This window comes from Ochotona curzoniae, unplaced genomic scaffold (assembly GCF_017591425.1).
Source record: "Ochotona curzoniae isolate NIBS_2020 unplaced genomic scaffold, NIBS_Ocur_1.0 contig_4792, whole genome shotgun sequence".
Lineage (NCBI taxonomy): Eukaryota > Metazoa > Chordata > Mammalia > Lagomorpha > Ochotonidae > Ochotona > Ochotona curzoniae.
In genome coordinates, this window is record NW_024466389.1 from 12,020,271 (window position 1) to 12,039,126 (window position 18,856).

The window sequence follows — 18,856 nt, forward strand, 5'->3', positions numbered from 1 at the left end:
CTCTCCCACCCCCAGTGGTAGCGTCTGATACATACTGCATTCCCATACTTGCACTGCGTCTTTTATATGAAACACACATTACAGTTCCTCACAACATGTAGGTGCTTCCTGCTTCCTTTCAAAAGGGTGCATAGGGGCCAGTGCTGTGGCAAAGCTAGTTAAACCACTGCCTGCAGCGCTGGCATCCCACACAGACACCGCTTCTAATCCATGATGATGTATTTGAGAAAGCAGCAGAGCACAGTTCAAGTGGTTGGGGCCCGGCACCCGTATGAAAGACCCAAAAGAAGCTTCTGGCTCATGGCTTCCGCCTGACTAGCCCAGCCATTGTAGCCGTTGTGAATCAGTGAATGAAGATCTCTGTCCCTCCTGCTTTCTCTGTAATCTCTCCCTTACACACATATAAAAGAACAAGCCACATTGTGTTCCACAGCATGGATGCATCCTAATGGTTTTAAGCAATTTGTGACTGGTAGACTTTGTGACAATATTTGCCATTGCATGCAACACACGGTGCCTCATTTCACCTGTGTGTGAGTGTACCTCCCAGGAGGTTCTTCCCACACCAGAGGGGGGTTTATTTGTTGTTGTTGTTCAAATATTTGTTATTTGAAAGGCAGAGTTAAAATAGAGGGAGAAAGACCCGGGAAGGGGGAGAATGAGAGATTTCCCATCTGCCAGTTCACTTCCCAATGACTCCCAACAATTGGAGCTGGGCTGCTCTGAAGCCACGAGCCAGGTGCTTCCTCCAGGCCCTCGGGCAGGTGCAGGGGCCCAAGGTCTTGGGCCATCCTCTGCTGTTGTCCCGGCCCACTGGACAGAAGCTGGATTGGAAGTGGAGCAGCTGGGTGCCCATGTGGGTTGCTGGCCCTGCAGGCAGCAGCTTTACATTCTGCTCCACAGTGCTGGACTCAGTAAGAAGATTTCTGAAAGGTATTGCCAGATTACTTCTGGGTTTTAGCAATTTATATTCCCGACTGCAGTGTGTGGCTCTTTGCCAATGCAGTGTAGCACCAAATTTTCAAATCTTTTTTTTTAAAGATTTACTTTTTTTTAGGAAGGCAGATATACAGAGAGGAGGAGAAACTGAGAGGAAGATGTCCCATATGATGATTCACTCCCCAAGTGACCATAATGGCCGGAGCTGAGCCGATCCAAAGCTAGGAGCCAGGAACTTCCTCCAGGTCTCCCACACGGGTGCAGGGTCCCAAGGCTTTGGGCCGTCCTTGACTGCTTTCCCAGGCCACAAGCAGGGAGCTGGATGGGAAGCTGGACTGCCGGGATTAGAACCAGTGCCCATGTGGGATCCTGGCGTGTGCAAGGCGAGGACTTTAGCCAAGGCTGGGCCCTACAAAGATCTTTTTATTCAGGAGTTAGAATTCTCTCATGGTTTATCCTGGTACTTCTGTAGGTTTATTTATTTATGTATTTATTTTCATGAAGTCTTGGCTTCTTTTGGGATTTACGTGCAGATAAGGGGGTAAGGATACAGTTCACCTTCTTATTTTCCCTGTGATGACCTAATTGCATCCAAACTGTTCTTGTCCTGTTATCTGCTGGTTTGAAGTGCTGCTGTGAGGGTGTGGAGGTCAAGCCTCCGAGGAGGACACCCCCGGTGTGGGTCCTGGCTGCTCTGCTTCCGGGTGAAGCTCTCTGCATCCCGGCGGGCAGCAGGTCAGCGTCCAGGCTCGCCTTCCGCCGCCCACAGGAGGCAGTGGGGGAGTTCTGACTCGCTTGGCCGGCCCAGCCCTGGCTGCTGCCCGCCTGTGGGGACTAAACCAGATAGAAGATCTGGCATCGCTTCTCAAGTAGATGCAAATAAATGGTAAAATGTAAAATAAAATATGAAATAAATGTTATCAAATGTTACTTTTTCCCCCTAGATCCTATGTTTCCAATATTATGCGTATTTATTTGTAGAGATTTGTTTTTTTCCCACTCATCTGTCTGCTTGATGTCTCGTTGTTACAGTTAATATGTATTAAAATTTAATATTTTTTTTTACCCATAAATTTTCTTGTAGGAATCTCCTACCTGTTCTTGCTTTAAAAATAGAATCTGTATGTCTAGTTTAAAAAAAAGTACTGCTGAGTTTTTAAATAGTGGTGTCATTAGTAGGTTAATTTAAGGAGAAGTTGACTGTTTTGTGATGTTAAGTCTTCTTGCTCAGAACCTGGTGTGCTTTTTGTTTGTTCAGTTGAATTTTTTTTTGTGATCCATGGGAACATTTTCCCATTTTTTGTTGAATTTATTCTTAAGCGGTTTTTTCCCCCTATTGAAAGGAGAGGGTGTTATTTCTCTAAATCCTAGCTAATCATTATTTGCATGTGAGCTCATTACTTGCCTGAATGTCCTACAGAATTATTATTTTTTCAGTTTGAGATCCCATCCCTACGATACAACAGCAGTCACTGGGCAGTCTGTGGGTCCCTGACTCTCGGGCACGCAGTTGCAAGCCCGGCTCGTCCCTGCGTGGTCCTTCCTCCCTCTGCTCCTGCAGCAGACCCCAGCCCTCGTCTCTGCCTTCACCTGCGCTCCACATCTCATGGAAACGCGCTCGTCCTGCTGGCTGGTGCTTGGCAGATGCTTCTGCTCTCCATCCCTAGTTCGGTGTTCTTTCTTTTTCTCTTTTTCTTTTTTTTTTTTTTTTCTATGTCTGTTTAATTTCATACTTCTGATTTCTTTATTTTGGCTGACATGTGTGTTATGCCAGATGTTAAATAATGGTGATGAAAACCTTTATTTTACTTTATGGAAATAAAGACATCAAGTGAATTTGCAGCGGTTACTTAACCAGACCTGAACTATGAAACCTTTATGTGGCTCCCGTTATTCACCAGTGTGCGCCGTTACGAGCACTGCTGCATAAATCCTTTTTATGTTTGACATTATTTTCTTTGGCTAAATTCCACAACTGTGAAACAGCCGGGCCAAAGACTCTGTTAAAACTCATTGCCAAATTGTAAAGGTATAATTTTATATGAGATTGCTTTATATCAGCATTCTGACACATAGGCTGTTTGTGGGTGGACTCCGCTGAGTCGTCAACAGGCCAAGAGCATTGGGATGTCTGACATGTACCCATGGACCGCATCAGTGGGGAACAGAAGGAGAGGGCTGCGGGGCTGCTGGGGAGAGGTGACTGTCACCTTCCTGGTTTAGACTCCTGGAGGCTGTTGTTTGTGGCTTTAGAATTTGGACCGACATGTCCCCCAAGTGTGGTGGCACGCACCTGGGGTTGGATGAGGCATGTTCATTTGTGGCCTTTCATCTGGGACAGAGCTTCAGTGCCTAATGCTTGCTGATGGTCACGCAGGGCTGGGAACCAAACAAGAAGTGTATGCATTTTACTTCTTTTCTTTCCTTTTGTCAGAGATTTATTTATTTGAAACACTGACAGAAAGACAAGGATACACAGACATCTTGCAGTCACTGGTTTCTGCCCCATAATGGCTTCAGTGGCTGGGGCTGGACTGGAGCTTCATCTTTGTTTCCCATGTGGGTGACAGGGACCTGAAAGCCTCAGATGTCTGCTGTTGCTTTCCCAGGTGTCTGTGGCAGGGAGCTGGATTGAAAATGGAACATTTGGGAGTTGAACCAGCACTTTTATGGGATGCCAGCATTGCATGTGGCAGCTTAACTTGCTGAGCCACAGTGCTGGCCTCTGGTTGTATCTGTTTCTTTATGGCCATCATTGGTTCGCAAAGCTCATGGGGTGCACATAGAACAAGATCTTCTGTTGCCGGGACCACAGCTTTGGAAAGCAGCTGAGACAGAGGTGTGCTACCAGAGGCTGAAGTCATCACCATGATGCTGGCATCTGGAATCCACATTAATGCCATCCCTGGGCCCGCCTTTTTAGTTCTGTGGTGTCCTGGAGTCTCAATGTGTGGATCAAATCCAGCGTCATTCCTGCTGGTCTGCTGATTGTTTTCATGTTTGCTTTTTGATGGTGTTGAAGGGTTGAGCATGGTTTCCTTCTAGCATTCTGTGATTATTATTCTGTGTGTTTCTTTTAGTTTCAGATGCTTCACCAAGATGAATCCAGTAAAAGAGAAAAGACCAGGACAAAAGCAGTTGACTCTGAAGATGACCTGAGAGATGAAGTGGAAGATGCTGTCCAGAAAGTTTGTAATGCAACTGGATGTTCAGTTAGTATTTCTGTCGTGCGGCTGTGGTTGATGAGCTGGCACTGTGTGTCATTTCCCTGCTGCTCTGTAGCGTCCTGCAGCACCCTGCACCTGACGGCCAGAGCCCTGCGGGGTATTCAAGGTGGCTGTGTCATAGCTGTTGATTGACTCCTTGCTGGACTTGACTCAGTTCTGCTCCAAATCCTGAAGAAATATGTGCCTTTAGTCTTTGACTAGAGCTTAGTGAAAGTACAAAAGGAAATTCATTTCCTAACATTAACTGGTTATTTCAAGTGACCAGCTGTATTAAAATCAGACGTTTTCTACGTGAAATAAGTCTTGACTGAAACTTTGTAGTTCTCATTGTTATGTCTGTGTTTACCAGGTTGTTGAAGTACAGCAAGGTAGGAAGTGTGAGTACTGATGTCTTTTCTTTATTTCCTGGATAGGATTTTGATTTAATAGTCCAGCGCCTGGAAGCTGAGAATTATAACATTGAATCTGCAATACTTGCTATGCTTCACATGAACCAAGGGAGAGGAAATAACAGTAAGTTCATGACTGATGTTTATGACGACTGTGTTGGTGATTTCCCGAGTGTTTATCTGAAAGGTCATAGGTGGCAATTGTACGATGATTCATTCATCCATTCAGAAATTGTCCATTGAGTGCCTTCTATTTTAACCACGCCCCCAACTTGGTTCTGGTCCTGAGAGAGCATGGTTTAGGGGTTGAGAGGGCATGGTGGGAACAGGTAACTGGAGGAGTTCTTTGAGGGTGAGGAGTGGACAACAAGGCCTGTGACCCAGTCTCAGGGCGTGCAGAGTGTCAGGGAAGACTGTGCTTTTAGAAATATGACCCCTTTTTAAAGCCACAGCGACAAATGAAAAATAGAAGACCCTCAGTTACTTGCTTGTGGTCATCCAGGATCTGTGCTAATGCATGGGTGATATACCAGACAGGAGGTAGTGTGGCTGCGGAGCTGCGTTTTAAATTGTTTTGAATTTGAATTAGTTTCCCTGTAAATAGCGGTCTGTGGTTGGTGGCTCCCGTGTTGTACAGCACAGCTTTAGAGCCCACTCCTTTTCTGGGTTTTGGATATAAATGAAAGATTTCCCATAAATATTCATGGTGCAAAGCAATTTGAGCAAACAAAGTATCCTGCTGGCGGGAAGCTGGTCATAAGGCTGGGCAACAGGTTTTTTGAGTCACTTTTCCTGAATCACAGAACTTTTGTGCGTCCTGTTGTATTGACTTGACGTTAGGGTTTTGTCTACAGCACATTTGCTTCCAAAGCCAGGGGCCTGGGATGCTGGAGGTACACTGGAGCCATCGGGACAGGCAGGACACGGACTGCTTCCCAGGAAGGTGGTCCGTGTCCCTCCCTGTCCCCAGTCCCGCCAGTAGCAGGTGACATCATTTCATTGTACTGAATTTGGAGCTCATTTCAATTTTTAATTTTTAAAAAAATACAGTGTAACTCTTAGTTCTCAGCTGTAATAAAAATCTCTCCTGGGCAGATGCAGAGGTGAACCTCGAGCCCGGCGGCCGAGAACGGACACAGCATGGCCACTTGTGGGAGGAGGGTGGCAGCGGCACCAGAGTCTTTGGAAACCAGGGCTTAAATGATGGCAAGAGCGAGCACAGTAAGGCGCAGGCCAGCCCTAGTGAAGAACACAAAGCAAATAAAAACCAGCTCTCAAAGGTACGGGCTGGGGCCAGAGGGCCGGGGGCCAGGGGCCAGGGGGCGGGGCCGGGGTCAGGGGGCCGGGGGCCGGGGGCCGGGGGCCGGGGGCCGGGGGCCAGAGGACGGGGGCCGGGGGCCGGGGCCAGAGGGCGGGGGCCGGGGCCAGAGGGCTGGGGGGCTGGGGTCAGGTGGCGGGGGCCGGGGTCAGAGGGCCGGGGGCCAGGGGCCAGGGGGCGGGGCCGGGGTCAGGGGGCCGGGGGCCGGGGCCAGGGGGCGGGGCCCGGCAGAGGGGGGTCAAGGGCAGAGGTCTGAGGGGAGGGAGAGGCTGTTGTTTCTTTTGAGTCGGTGGTGGGTTCTGTCAGGCTGTGTAGAGCTCACTCTCCTGTTGGGTGACTGTCGTGACACTTGGAAGGCAGTGTACCCCGAAATGGCCAAGTGAGCATTATCGTCTGCCTGGTCCCACTGCCCGTAGGAACTCTCCCCGTGGCAGTCCACGTTGTCTGTCAGGGGGATTTGTTTGCCTTGTTTCTTATTTTCTTAGTGTCCCTGGTCAGAGGGCGTGGACGTGGGACTCCTGCGCTTTCCAGACGGAGGTCCATGTCCCTCCCTGTCCCTCCCTGTCCCTCCCTGTCCCTCACTGTCCCTCCCTGTCCCTCACTGTCCCTCACTGTCCCCACTCCCATCAGCAGTAGCTGATATTTCATTGTACTGAATTTGGAGTTCGTTTTAATTTTAATTGCTTTTAAGATTTATTTATTTATTTGGAAGAGTTACAGAGAGAGAGACAGAGGTCTTCCATCTGCTGGGTCACTGTCCAGATGGCAACAGAACCAGGACTAGATTCATCCAAAACCAGGAGAAAGGAGCTTCTTCCACAGCTCCCACGTGGGTGCGGGGCCCCCAGCACTCTGGCTGTCTTCCACTGGTTTCCCAGGCATGTGTGCAGGGAGCTGAGTCAGAATTGGAGCAGCTGGGACTTGAACCAGAGCCCACCAGAGCGCTCTCATTTAAAGACTTACCCAAGATGGTCTGAGTACTTCTTGTAACAAATCACCCTGCATAACGTGCCCTGTAACATGAAAAGCCACAGGCATAGGTGAAGGTGCAGTGAGCCTATGGACGTGTGCTTGGCGTTCCGTGGGGTGTCTAGTTAATGTAGGGAGTGGGTGTGGGCACGTTGGAGTATTGTCTCTCGCTCCGTTGGGATTTGTGTTTCTTGAGGTCATTGTGGTTTGGTTGTCAGGAGAATTGAATTGTTTGCCAGGTCAGCAAGGGGATAATAATACACATTTAAATGGAATTTCAGCACTGATGGAAGATTCATCGTTTTGGCCTCTGTACCTTGCCGAGAAGCATTCTGTGCCCTGTGTTGGTCAGCCCAGTGTTTTCATTCTAGCAGGCAGCAGGAGGCAGCTGCGCCAGCCGCCTCCCCACCGTGGTCTTCTCTTCCAGGTCACAAACAGACAGAGGAAGGAGCAGCAGCGACTGGAGAAGAAGAAACGCCAGGAGGAGCGGCACCGGCACAAAGCCCTGGAGAGCAGGAGCGGCCCGAGGGACACGGACACGAGTGCGCAGGTCACCCTTGTGAAGACCTTTGCCGCTCTCAACATCTGACTCCAGCCTCCTGGGAGCGGTCCAGAGCGGACGGAGGAGGAGGTGCCCGGGCCAGGCGTCCAGGGAGGCCACGCTTCACAGAACCCACACATTAGCCCCAACATGGAGTGCGTTTCCTTGAAGCTGCCTCTTTTTTGTTCAAAGTTTAATTTGATTAATGATGTGTTTTATTTGATGGAAGTTGAAGCCGTTCACCCTCGGTAATGGCAGCTTAGGGTGGTGGACGTCAGGGTGGATGGAGAGATCAGGAGGGCCCTTGCTGTGTGTGGCTTTGTTTGCACAATCAGCTCAGTGGCCCTGGAGCTTCCCTTAACACTGGGGTGAGTTTTGCTGTAATTATTCCTAAAATAGTTTACAGTAACTGTCAGGAACCGAACTGCAGGTTTCCTTCATTTCTCTTTCATTTGCAAACAGATGTTACCACATAGGGTAGTTTCTAATGATCTCCAACTCAGGAACAATTTAGATTTAATTCTCTTCTAAGCCAAGTTTCTCAAAAAGTAATTCAGGAACTATTTTCCCAGAGTAGTGTGATCTGAGAGTTGTGGAAATGAGGTGCATTTCCTTCCCTTCTGACTGGCTTCAGTTGGGTGCAGGTGCGTGAGGTCATCTGTACTCAGGCCGTAGGACCGGTGCACTGACCGTCAAGTAGGCCTGTTCGTTGCTGGGGTCTGCTTCTTGACATTGGGAGGATGGTGTGTTTCTGCTGAGAGAAAATTCTGGGACTCTGTGGACCAGTCAGTAGTTGTAAAGGGAGAAGTCACGGCTGCCTGGAGCTTTGTCTAAGTCTAGAATGTTCTTTGCTTAAGTATGGAAAGACTTCTCGTGTACATGGTAAATAACTCCGTTTTCCCCCGTGCTATTGTAGCCTTGAAAGATACCTTCAGAGGAAGTAAATAATAACCTGGCCTCATAGGATGTTAAATTAAAGTTTTAGCCTTCTGGTAGTGCAGGCCTATCAGGTGCTGCATTTTTGTTGTTTTTTGTTTCTTTTTGAAGTTTTGTTTGAGATATAAGTTAGAAGAACTCGCTAGTACCTACCAGGAGTTGTCAGTGTCTTAGGTTAGATCAGCAGGAAGGAGGACATACTGTTGTCAAGGCCTTTGAATAGCTCTGCTACTGAGAATAGATTTTTGAGTCACAGGGAGATGTCATTCTTAAAATGGAATTAGGTACCCGAATGTTAATACTGCAGTAGCCAGTTTGGACAATCTGTCATTTGGGAACCTCATATTTGGACAGCTTAAATATGCTGATTCAAAGGGTAAATGATTTGCCGTCTCCCTGCCCCCATTATGAAATTTTATAAGAATGCAGGTGCAGGGAAAAGCAATGAAAAGTGTTGACGTGTGTCGGCGTAACTTTGGGCAGGCCCTGGGGCCATTGACTTCTCCGTGCCAGCAGGCTGTTTGCTTTCTTTATTCACTTTCTGTTCAGAGAAGCCATAGCGTGCTGGACTCGCTGCCAGGATGTTGAGGTTTGGACTTCTGCCTGGGTAGAGCACATTGTAGGCCTTAGAGATTGGAAAGCATCTCAGTGTGTTGAGTCTATGCATCCGAGTCCTGAGTTTGAAAACTCTGGGATTGTTTAAGCCAGCAATGGCTGTCATCCGAAGGAGGTGGGATACAGTGCGTCAGACCTCTGAGCAGTCCCCGGGCAGGTTCTGGTGTCCTACCAGCGCCTGGCGTGCTCGTCCTCATGTGCAGAGCGGGTCCTCTCAGTGGCCAGAGGCTGCAGATGGGGAGCCAGAAACTGCCAAGGCCTGCCATTGCCCGCAGCAAGACAGCTGCTTCCCTTCTTTGGTCAGTGAAAGTGGCCTTGGGCCCTCCTCGGATTTGGAAGTTTTAGAAGCTACTAAAAAATGTTTCTCATAAGAACACTTATTTGTAGGTTACTTAATTCTGATAATGAGTTTCAGTGGTTTTAAAAACTAATCAAATGTGTTTAATAATATGCTTTGATTATTGTTTCAGTTTTCTGTTATACCTGGTCTATGTTTAGTGTTTTTAGGGATGGAGCATACGTGTCCACCAGAACGGCATCATCTAGCCAAGGATGTGACTGCTTCTCCAGCGCCTTCGTGGGCACTGGAATGTTACCTCCACGGCAGACCCGCTGGAGGCCCAGTGCGGCTCGTGCCGTGGTGGCTGTTGCCTGGCATGGTTGCCCGTGTCCGCTCTGTCTGGGACCGAGTCTGTCCGGTGGAGACTTGTAGACGCTGTAGCGTTGTATCTGTGGTTTGCAGTGAGGCTGGCGGGGAGAGGTGGAGCGGGGTCCAGAGCTGCTTGCTGGTCTTGTAAACTGTACATAAAGGTTAGGCTTTTGTGGATTTAAAACAAAGATTTTTTAAACATCAAAATATGAAATAAACTTAGCAACAGCTTTGAACTAGAGAGGTAGGTGCAGTAAAACAACACACAACTTCTAAGAAATAGAATTATCACCAGGAGATACTAGAGCGGTAGGATGTGTTTGTCTGTTTAATTTTAGCTTTTCAGGAATATGTAATAGTCTTTGAACCCAGTTGAGGAGTTGTGGCAGAGAAAGAATCCTCAATCCTGACGCTGTCTGCGCTTTCTTTCCTGGGCTCGGCACACACTTCCAAGCCGACGGCAGTCAGGAGGGCTCAGTGGAAGCTGCAGGGTGACAGCTCCCTGCCCTGCTTTTCAGGGGGGCTCAGATGACGTGCTCTGAGTGCACGGCAACATGTGCGGTGAAGTGCTGCTTGGATGGGCCTCGGCAGCAAACCGTGCCAGAAGTGGCCGCTCCAGCCGGTGGCTGTCACTCCTAGCACACGCCCTTCCCTCTGCCGGGTCTTGCTGGGTCAGCATGGACTGCTGGCGGTTTACCTCCGAAATGTCCATCTTGAATATACCACTGTTAGGGGGATCAGAGTTCTGCTCAGGGGTTTCAGTCACTGACCCCGGGCGCTCTGGGGGACCAGAGAACGGCGCTGCCGGCTGCACCTTGCTTGGCCTCTCATCCTGTTGCAGTTTTTCTGTTTCTGCACTTGCCTTGCTCACAGACTCAGCCCTGAGGCTCCCGCAGTCCTTCCCCCGGGACTCATTAATGGCATTTTGCATGGGAGTGTTTGCTTGCCTCCAAAGCCAGTCGTACTTTTCCACTGACACTGCTGAGCAGGAGAGCCCGAGAGTGTATTCCAACCAGAACATCTAGAGTCACAGGTCAGGGGACAATCCCCAAGTCCCCGACACTTGAAAAGTGGAGGTTGTAGTGTGGCTTGTGTGCACAGGCCGGGCCACCGCAAGCCTGCCTTGTATGTGGCCTTGGCCTTGGCCCTACCCTGTCTCAGGTGGGATTCCCATTTAGAACCTCAGGCTCTCGGTTTCTTCAAAGTAGTTAGTTTCCAGTCTTTGTAACCGTCCTACTTTGTGGTTTGAATAAAATGTCAGGTTTCCCTGTCATTCCTGGAGAAGGGGCCAGTACCAGTGTGAAGAATGGGCACACCCATCAAGCAGAACTGCTGCTGTTCACTGAAGGTCAGGGTCACCGGACAGCACCCCTGGGACCTGGCTCTGCCCGCCACTGTCCAGCCGTCCATGACAATCACTTGAGCTAGTCCCAGCGCACCCTCAGGTGTGGGCCTGTGTTGGGCCCCTCTCCTGGAACTTGAGCTGTGCTGCCCTGAGGGTTTTCACATCTTCCCACTCCCTCCCTGCGCCCCTCGCCACACTGCTCGTGGTGGGAGCCCCTTGCGGGGTCGCAGGGGCCACCGTGGAGCAGGCAGCTGCCCTCTCCCCTGGCTCCTGGCGCTGTCCTTGTTCCCGCTGCAGTCCGAGACTCTGTAGAGCTCTGTGGGCCGTGATTTGTCAGCGTGGCAGCTCCGCCTTCTCTGTGGTGACAGGCGGCCAGCAACGTCCCTCGTGTAGTTCCCCTTGGTGGCCGCCACAGGTCTGTTCATCTGAACCATCTCATGTTTTGTTTACTAAAGTACTGTACTTGGCTATTTGCAGTGTTTTCAAAACCAAATGTTCCTTTTTTGTGTTTTTAATCTTTAATACTTGGTGCAATAGAAGCTGCAAAGATGTGCCACTTTATCTATGAAATGGAATTTTGTATACCAATAAATTCTAGTTTAAAGACAAAGTTTCAAGCAGTCTTTTTTTTAATTATTTGTGAGTGTGTGTGTGTCTAAATCACGCCCGCAGCTTGGGAGGGTGAGAGGCCTCGGCTGTGAACCGTGACATGTCCTTTCGAGAGGTTGTGGCCCGGGAGCTGTCCAAGTGGCGCTCTGCTGCTGTGGTCATGGGACCGGCTGCAGTGAGGGTGGCCCCTGGGGCCCGAGGGCGTCTTTGAGCGCTTGGGAGTCGTCGGAGTCCTGAGCGTTGACCTGACCCCACTCTGGAGTGACACTGGACAGCAGTGACTGGAGCACAGACCACTGGCTGCCGAAGGACAGACAGGGTAGTGGTGACCGCAGAACCGGAGGCAGGAAGGCAGCCCGCAGGAGCCAGGCAGGCCACATAGATTTATTTTTGTTGTTGTTTTTAATTGGAAAGTCAGATTTACAGAGATAAGGACAGAAAAATCTTCTGTGCACTGGTTCACTCCCCAGTTGGCTGCAACGGCCAGAGCTGAGCCGATCCAAAGCCAGGAGTCAGGAACATCTTTCTGGTTTCTTACACAGGTGCAGGGTCCCAAGGCTTTGGCCTGTCCCTTACTGCTTTCCCAGACCACTGGCAGGGAGCTGGATAGGAAGTGGAGCAGCCAAGACATGAACTGATGCCCATATGGGATCCCAGCACATGCAAGGCAAGGATTTAGCCACTAGGCTACCGCACTGGGCCTGATTCTGGCCTTTTAAGAGGTGGTGGACTGGCCTCAGCATGACCTTGCGATTTTGACTGCAGATACTCCTGCTCCGTTCTTAATTTTGTATTTGACAAGCGGCCCTCTCTGTTAGCCCCCCTGTTACCTTAATTCCAAACAGAAATGGGGGCGGCATGGCACGCTTGTTAGGAGGAGCATTTCAGTTCCTGGGAAGGGTGTTGTCTGGTCACTTAGGCCGCCCTCCATGTGCGATGCTAACTTCAGTCCACAGCTGTGAGACCCGCCACTTGAGGGCAGCACTGTCTACTTCCTGAAGGTCACTGGACCCTCCCCGTCCAGATGAGCCTTTTTGCAGGGTGCTCGGGACCAAGTGATGTCAAGGTGTAGGTGCTGCACCCCTAGACAGCTTTTATGGCCGCCTTCGTTCTGTGCCAGGGTCTCGGGAGAGCCGCCTGTTGGGCGGGCACCTGGGAGGTGGCCGGTGAGGAAGTGTAAGCTGGGGGGTGGGTGTAGTCTCCCAGGGACAGAGGTGTCCTGCAGCCAGGAGAGCACAGGTGGCTGTGCCCGTGTTCCTGGATGTCTGTGCAGGTTGAAAACCCAGAGACTTGAGTTAATGTCACCCAGGCACTCCTCCCTGAACGGGGTATTCATGTGGGCGGCTTGAGTTATAAGGCAGCTCAGAAATTGTCCCGCTCCAGGGTAATTTGGACTGAGCTGACAGAATGGGTCTGCTCGGATGGGCGTGAGGCAGGGATGGAGGATTTTCCTGGTTGAGGGTAGAGACTGTTCCTGCGCAGAGAAAAACCAAGGAGCTCGGTGGTGGAGGTGACCTCGGGGCTAGGCATGGGTCAGTGCTGTGCTCACTGAGTGACCCCTGCCGGGCAGGTGTACCTGGTCCAACCCGAGTTCCTCTTCAGAATGTACCCGTTCTGACTGGGGACATTGTAGGGCCACAACCTTCCAGAACAGATGTGGTAGCGTCCTTCCAGCCAGCTTACTACTTCGGGTAGCGTTTCAAATATGCGGCCACTTATGTTTTCTGTTTTTGAAATATCCTTGGTAGGTGAAATTTTTTTTAAGGATTTATTTTTTATTGGACAGACATACAGAGAGGAGATAGAGAGAGAAAGATCTTCTGTCCACTGGTTCACTCCTCAAGCAGCTGCAACGCCGGAGCTGAGCTGATCTGAAGCCAGTAGCCTGGAACCTCTTCGGAGTCTCCCACATGGTTGCAAGGTCCCAAGGCTTTGGACTATCCTCTACCGCTTTCCCAGGCCACAAGCAGGGAGCTGAAGGGAAGTGGAGCAACTGGGATATGAACCAGTACATCTATGGGATCCTGACAGATGCAAGGCAAGGACTTTAGCCACTAGGCTACCGTGCTGTGCCTGTGTTTTCTTTTATTATTGCTTTATTAATTTCATTTGAGGCGCAGAAAGAGCTCCCACCTGCTGCTTCATTTCCCACAAGTCCTCAGTGGCCAGGGCCCCTTACAGCCCCAGGGCACCACAGATGCCTCTGGTGGGCCAGTCTTTGCTGAGGTTGCCAGCTGCTGGCCCTGCCACTCTGTGCAGTGGGAGCTAGAGATTCAATCCAGGTGGCACACACCCAACAGCCTGAACTGCCACTGCCTCCTGAGGGCCAGATTGGCAGAGCCAGAGGCTGGAACCAGCAGTCAAGCTTTGGTACCCTAATGTGGGACGTGGGCATCTTAACCCCTGTGGCAAGGTTTCTATCAGCTGGCGTGTATGCAAGTACACCCCAATGTGTCACACAACGAGCATTTACAACCCATGAATGGATGACATGCCAGGGTTAACTCAGTAAGCACCTGACATGACCAGGCACTGTTCCAAGGTCTTTGATGCATGAATGAATGCATGGATGGATGAGCGAGAATGAGGCAGAGTCTTCTCAAAGCTGAGGAGGCAATGCTGTGGCCTGGAGGTTTGCCTCTTGGATTCTGTTAACAAAGATGGGAAGTATTTCTGCTAACAGCAGCCTGCCAGGCCGAGATGGACACTGACTGTCAGCTCCAACTAGACTTGAACTTGCCCACCCTGGGGGTCCTACTGCCTGTAGGTTCTGCCCCAACAGCCTGGGTTGTGCATTTTCTAACTAGGTGGGTGCTGTGGCTGCTGCTGCCCACAGGCCGTGCCGGGCAGCCTGGCTGTGAGCTAGACCCACAGCTTGCTACAGAAGTGGACAGAAGTTGCACCTGCAGCTGCTGACTCCCAGGCTTGCTGTTCTTTTTTTTTTTATCTCACAGGTTGGCTACAGGAAGCCACAGACAAACACCCAGATGGAATTGGGGCAGACCCCCGGGTCATTCTTGCAGCGTTTGTAGAATGGCAGGAAAATGAAGGCTACAAGCTGGGCTGAGACCTGAGGGCTCCCAGGTGATTCAGGTGGGCGATGAGGGTCCCAACAGGCTCTCCAGGTCTGGCTCCTAGGTCCCCATTTTCACTTTGCCATACTGTTATGCACCTAGAGGCTCCCTGGAGCATGGCCTCTCTGTCCCACCCATGTAGACTGCTCCCTCCTGAGTTTCCCACTTCTATGTGGCACCAGCATCCTGTTTGGTTGTAAGGTTTCTGGGGAATCACCGAGCAGTTTTCCTGATTGAAACTGTGGGTGCAGAAATGTCAGGGCACCAAGAACACCGTTCTGCCCAACTGTTTCTTCCTGGTAGCCTGACTAAAGTGGCCACCAGAGGGCGCCCCAGGACCGTTCTCCCGCCTGGGCACAGGTGATTTTGGCTGATGGGTTTGAACACCAAGCAGAGGTAGAGAGGAGCCTGACCCATCTGTGCATCCACACAGGTGCTCTGTCCTGGGCGCTTGGGTCATCCCAGGTGGCCACAGCAGAGGGTGCCAACTCCTTGAAGAAATGATGGGAGTAGGGAATCCCCTCTCCAGCCCCCGACTGTCAAAAAGGGGGGCTTGGAGGAGAAAATTTTCATGCATTCATCCGTTTATTGAGGTTAGTTTTATTTATTTGAAATTCAGAGTTAGAGAGGACACACACGTGTGCGCGCACACACACACACACACACACACACTCTCTCTCTCTCTCTCTCTCTCTCTCTCTCTCTCTTTCATCCACTGGTTCACCTCCCAGATGGCTGTAACAGGGCTGGGTCAGGCTAGAAGCCCCATCGGGTCTCAGGTGTGGGTGGCAGGGGCCCAGCACTTGGGCCGATTCCTGCTGCTTTCCCAGGCGTGTCAGCAGGATTGAGGGTGGGAAGTGGGGCAGTGCCATGGGCAGCCGCCTAACCTGCAGCCCTGGCTCCAGAGAAGACAATGCATGGCTGCTTTATTTGCATAGGCAGGCTTAGCCATTGGGGGAAGGGGGCAGAGTGGGGGCAAAGGGAGACAGGGTGGATGTTAGGTTGGGGGAGTTGATGGTTAATGATGGCAGGGCAGTCTTTTCAGGCTGGTATATTTCATGTCTCACACGAAGCCACATGTCCAGCGGAAATCATCTGACCGTTACCGTTGTTGTCTTGGGTCAGATTGTGCAAAGTTTTCTAGAACCCCGGACACCGACTGTGATGGAGTCCTGGGATCGCGGCAGGCAGGGACCACCACATCCGGCGTGTTCCCACATCTCCAGGGCCACGTGCCCTGCTGGTGCATGGCAGGTGCTCAAAGCACGAATGAATGCACGAATCAGTGAATACATGAAATGAAAACCTCAGTGTTAGAGTGACAGGGCAGAGATCGGGGGAACGCTCAGAGGGTCGGGGTCGGGAGCATGATCCTCCTCCCAAGGGAAACGGGAACCAAGGTGAGGCTTCCAGGCTGCTGGGTGTGGAAGCGACCCCTGGCTCCTGGGGCTCCTGAGAAGCAGGTGTGGCCTGGCTGAGCCAGCCAGGAGAGGGGCGGACAGCAGCCTCAGCAGGGAGGGGTGGGCCCCGTGCACAGCCTGTTGGGGTAATGGGCGTATCTGCGGTTGTAGGTGCCAAGGTTGTGGCGGAAGCAGAGTGCAGCCCTCCTGTCACACTCGCAGGTCTCACGCTGGCAGGTGGTTCTGCCGGCTGGATGGGACAAGGTGAGTCAGAGAGAGCCGAGGCTTCTCATGGAGGGGCAAGGGACAGGGGAGGGCCTGCTGGGCTGATCCTTGCTGTCCCTCCTCTGCCAAGCCCACCCTGCCTACGTTTTACCCTAACCCCACCCAGCCCCAGAGGGGACATCTGTGCACTAACTCGCACCTGCCAGTGCCCATGCGCCAGCCACCATGGGTCATGGACATGCAGACAGGAAAGCAATGGTGTATAGCCACTTAGCCCCAAGTGGCTGGTGTGTCCCTGAGCAGCCTGTGCGCAGGCTGCAGGCTGCTGGGACCATAGTTGGGAGCCCCCTGGAAGCCTGGCCCATTAGAGGGGACAGAGCCCATGTTTGTGCCCACAGCCAGCTTGAGACTCAGACATCTGCCCCTTCCTGTCCTCCCCAGAGCTGGCAGCCATCACTCTACGAGCACCAGGGACCCTGAGCCACTCCTCTGTCTGCCTCCCTCTGTCCACGAGGCTGTGGCTCCCCATTGTTCCCCCTGAACTCAAGATGCTGCTCTCAAGGGCCTAGTGCCAGCCTCCATTTCCTCAGGTTGGGCCATTGTCTACACCTGCTCTTTCTTCAGACCTCCTGGGCAGAAGGGGCAAGTTACACAGCATCTAGGGGAGACCAGGGCGTCTAGGCAGGAGCCAGGCTGAGCTGGGAAGCAGATGAGGCTTCTGGAAGGTTTGCTGGTCTAGTGTCAGGGTGAAGTCCTGAGCCTCGCACACCCAAGCAGACGGATATCCTGATCTTTCATGAACAGTAGCGATGGGGAGCTCACAGCCTGAGAAAGCTTTCCCGCAGAATGGGCCAGGCTGTGGGAGCACTCCCTCACCTCCTCCAGGACCCAGCTCAGAAGTCTGGGCTGAGTGCTCACGTCCTACCCTGCCCCTCGATGCCCATCAGGCCCCGCCCTCCCCCCCAGGTATTGCCATAGGGTCTGTGGCTCAGAGCTGTAGCTGGCCAGCTTGGGGCTTCACCTACAGCTCCCATTGGGCCTTAGGAGAATCCACTTCCCCTGGGGCCTGGCTCATTGCAGCGACCCCCCTCTCTGCTAGAGCCATGGGGTGGGGAGGAAGGGCCTGGGGCGGACGTGGAGGCTGCAGCCTTGGGCCGTGGGTAGCTGGACTCCATTCTCCAGCCTGGACATCGGGTACGTACCAGCCTTCTCCCATCACCCCAGGATGCTAGTCCCCAGCCTCAGCCCTGGAAGGGGGCTCCCAACTTCAGACTATCCCAATCCCCTGCTTTGTGTCCAGGCCACATACCGCAGAGGATGCCGTGTTTGCTGGTGGAGAAGACATATTTCTCCAGTTTGGGTTCGCAGCCCAGCTTCTCCAGGCGCCCATAGCAGCAGTCATGGGCATGGCAGCACCTAGGAGTCAAGGTCAGCCCAGGCCCGGGGGCAGGGTGGGGGTAGGGGATAGTCTATGAACCAGGTTGGTGAGCTCTAGGGCCCAGGAGCCAAAGGGGCTCCAAGAAGGAGGTGGGCCTCCCATGCCAGCTAAAAGTGCCCTCACCCTCCCCTCGCCCTCCTGCCAGCACCTCTTCATCCCCTGATGGCAGTCCCCTGCCAGCCCCTCCTCACCAGTCAGTAGGGTCCACCGGCCAGTGGGAGCCCCCCAGGCCGCAGTAGCAGCCGTAGTCATTGTACTGCAGCGCCGACTTGCCCGTCATCCTCTCGATCATCACCCCAAACTGGACCAGGTTTCCACTGACCAGGGCCACTGCAGGAGACATGGGATGAGAGTGGGGTGGGAGGGTTGAGCGCCAGCATCCTTAGACCCAGCTGGCATCTGGTGCAGGGCCCCTCCTTGACGTATGCTCAAATGTGGCCCCAGCCATCACATACCAACTGCTGCCCCCTCCCCAGCAATTAATGACAAATCGATTGCCTCCAATGGTGCCGACTGCATGGCCACTGCCCAGGCCCACCCAGCTCATCTGCTGTCTCCCAGAATCCCTCGCTCACCCCTTCTGGGGACTTCAGGTTGTTCAGACCTTTCCTACACTGTCCTGCTTGTCACCCCCTACACCCGGGCACCCTGCGCCTCCTCCCCTACCCCCTGTCTCAACAGGTGCCCCTGGACACACTGCCCAATCACCTTGACCACCTCCTTCTTGAGATCCAGCCACAGCAGTGCCCACTTGTGCCAGCTGCCAGCTGCCTGCTGCCCCCTCCCTCCTCACTGCAGACTCTGGTGGCACTGGCCCCAGGTCATCCTGGTGGGAGGAAGGGGTGATCCCAGCACCCTCTGTACAATTGGGCCTTGGAGCACCTGGGGATGCCAGGGTCAGGGCAGGGGAAGGCTAAAGTTCATGGCAGGGGTCACTTACCCAGAAGGCAAAGCACAATCAGGACAGGTGGCGGTTTCATCGTGGGGGAGGGGAGGTGACAGGGGCCAGGAGCCCGGGCAGGCGGCAGCAGAAGGAAGTGAGCAGGGGCACCTCTGATGCCAAGGCACCTCCCAATTAGTTAAATACCCGGGTCCTCCTGTCCACTCCCCATCATTAACCCCTGAGTGCTCAGTGATGCAACCATCCCTTCAGGTCTGACACTTAAGCCTGGTCTCCAGGGG

At 52.4% G+C, this 18,856-nt stretch overlaps 2 protein-coding genes across 5 annotated transcripts in view; one reads left to right on the forward strand and one right to left on the reverse strand.

The window, feature by feature from the left end:
- Window positions 1-11,538, forward strand: part of OTUD3 (OTU deubiquitinase 3) — a 28,383-nt gene extending 16,845 nt beyond the window's left edge. For 3 of the 4 annotated variants that reach the window (XM_040988015.1, XM_040988017.1, XM_040988019.1), the window contains 4 exons: window positions 4,020-4,151; window positions 4,580-4,679; window positions 5,651-5,835; window positions 7,270-11,538. In XM_040988015.1, the coding sequence (XP_040843949.1) occupies window positions 4,020-4,151; window positions 4,580-4,679; window positions 5,651-5,835; window positions 7,270-7,431 (579 nt within the window). In that variant the 3' untranslated portion in view covers window positions 7,432-11,538. The remainder of the gene's footprint in view (window positions 1-4,019; window positions 4,152-4,579; window positions 4,680-5,650; window positions 5,836-7,269) is intronic. The other variant, XM_040988016.1, reaches the window with a different exon arrangement.
- A 4,580-nt stretch (window positions 11,539-16,118) lies between these two features.
- On the reverse strand, window positions 16,119-18,654 carry PLA2G2E (phospholipase A2 group IIE). Its single transcript, XM_040987710.1, has 4 exons — window positions 18,615-18,654; window positions 17,866-18,004; window positions 17,546-17,652; window positions 16,119-16,261 (listed from the first exon to the last, which is right to left on the reverse strand). The coding sequence occupies exons 1-4, from the start codon at window positions 18,652-18,654 to the stop codon at window positions 16,119-16,121; spliced, it is 429 nt and encodes a 142-aa protein (XP_040843644.1).
- Between the last annotated feature and the right edge of the window lie 202 nt (window positions 18,655-18,856).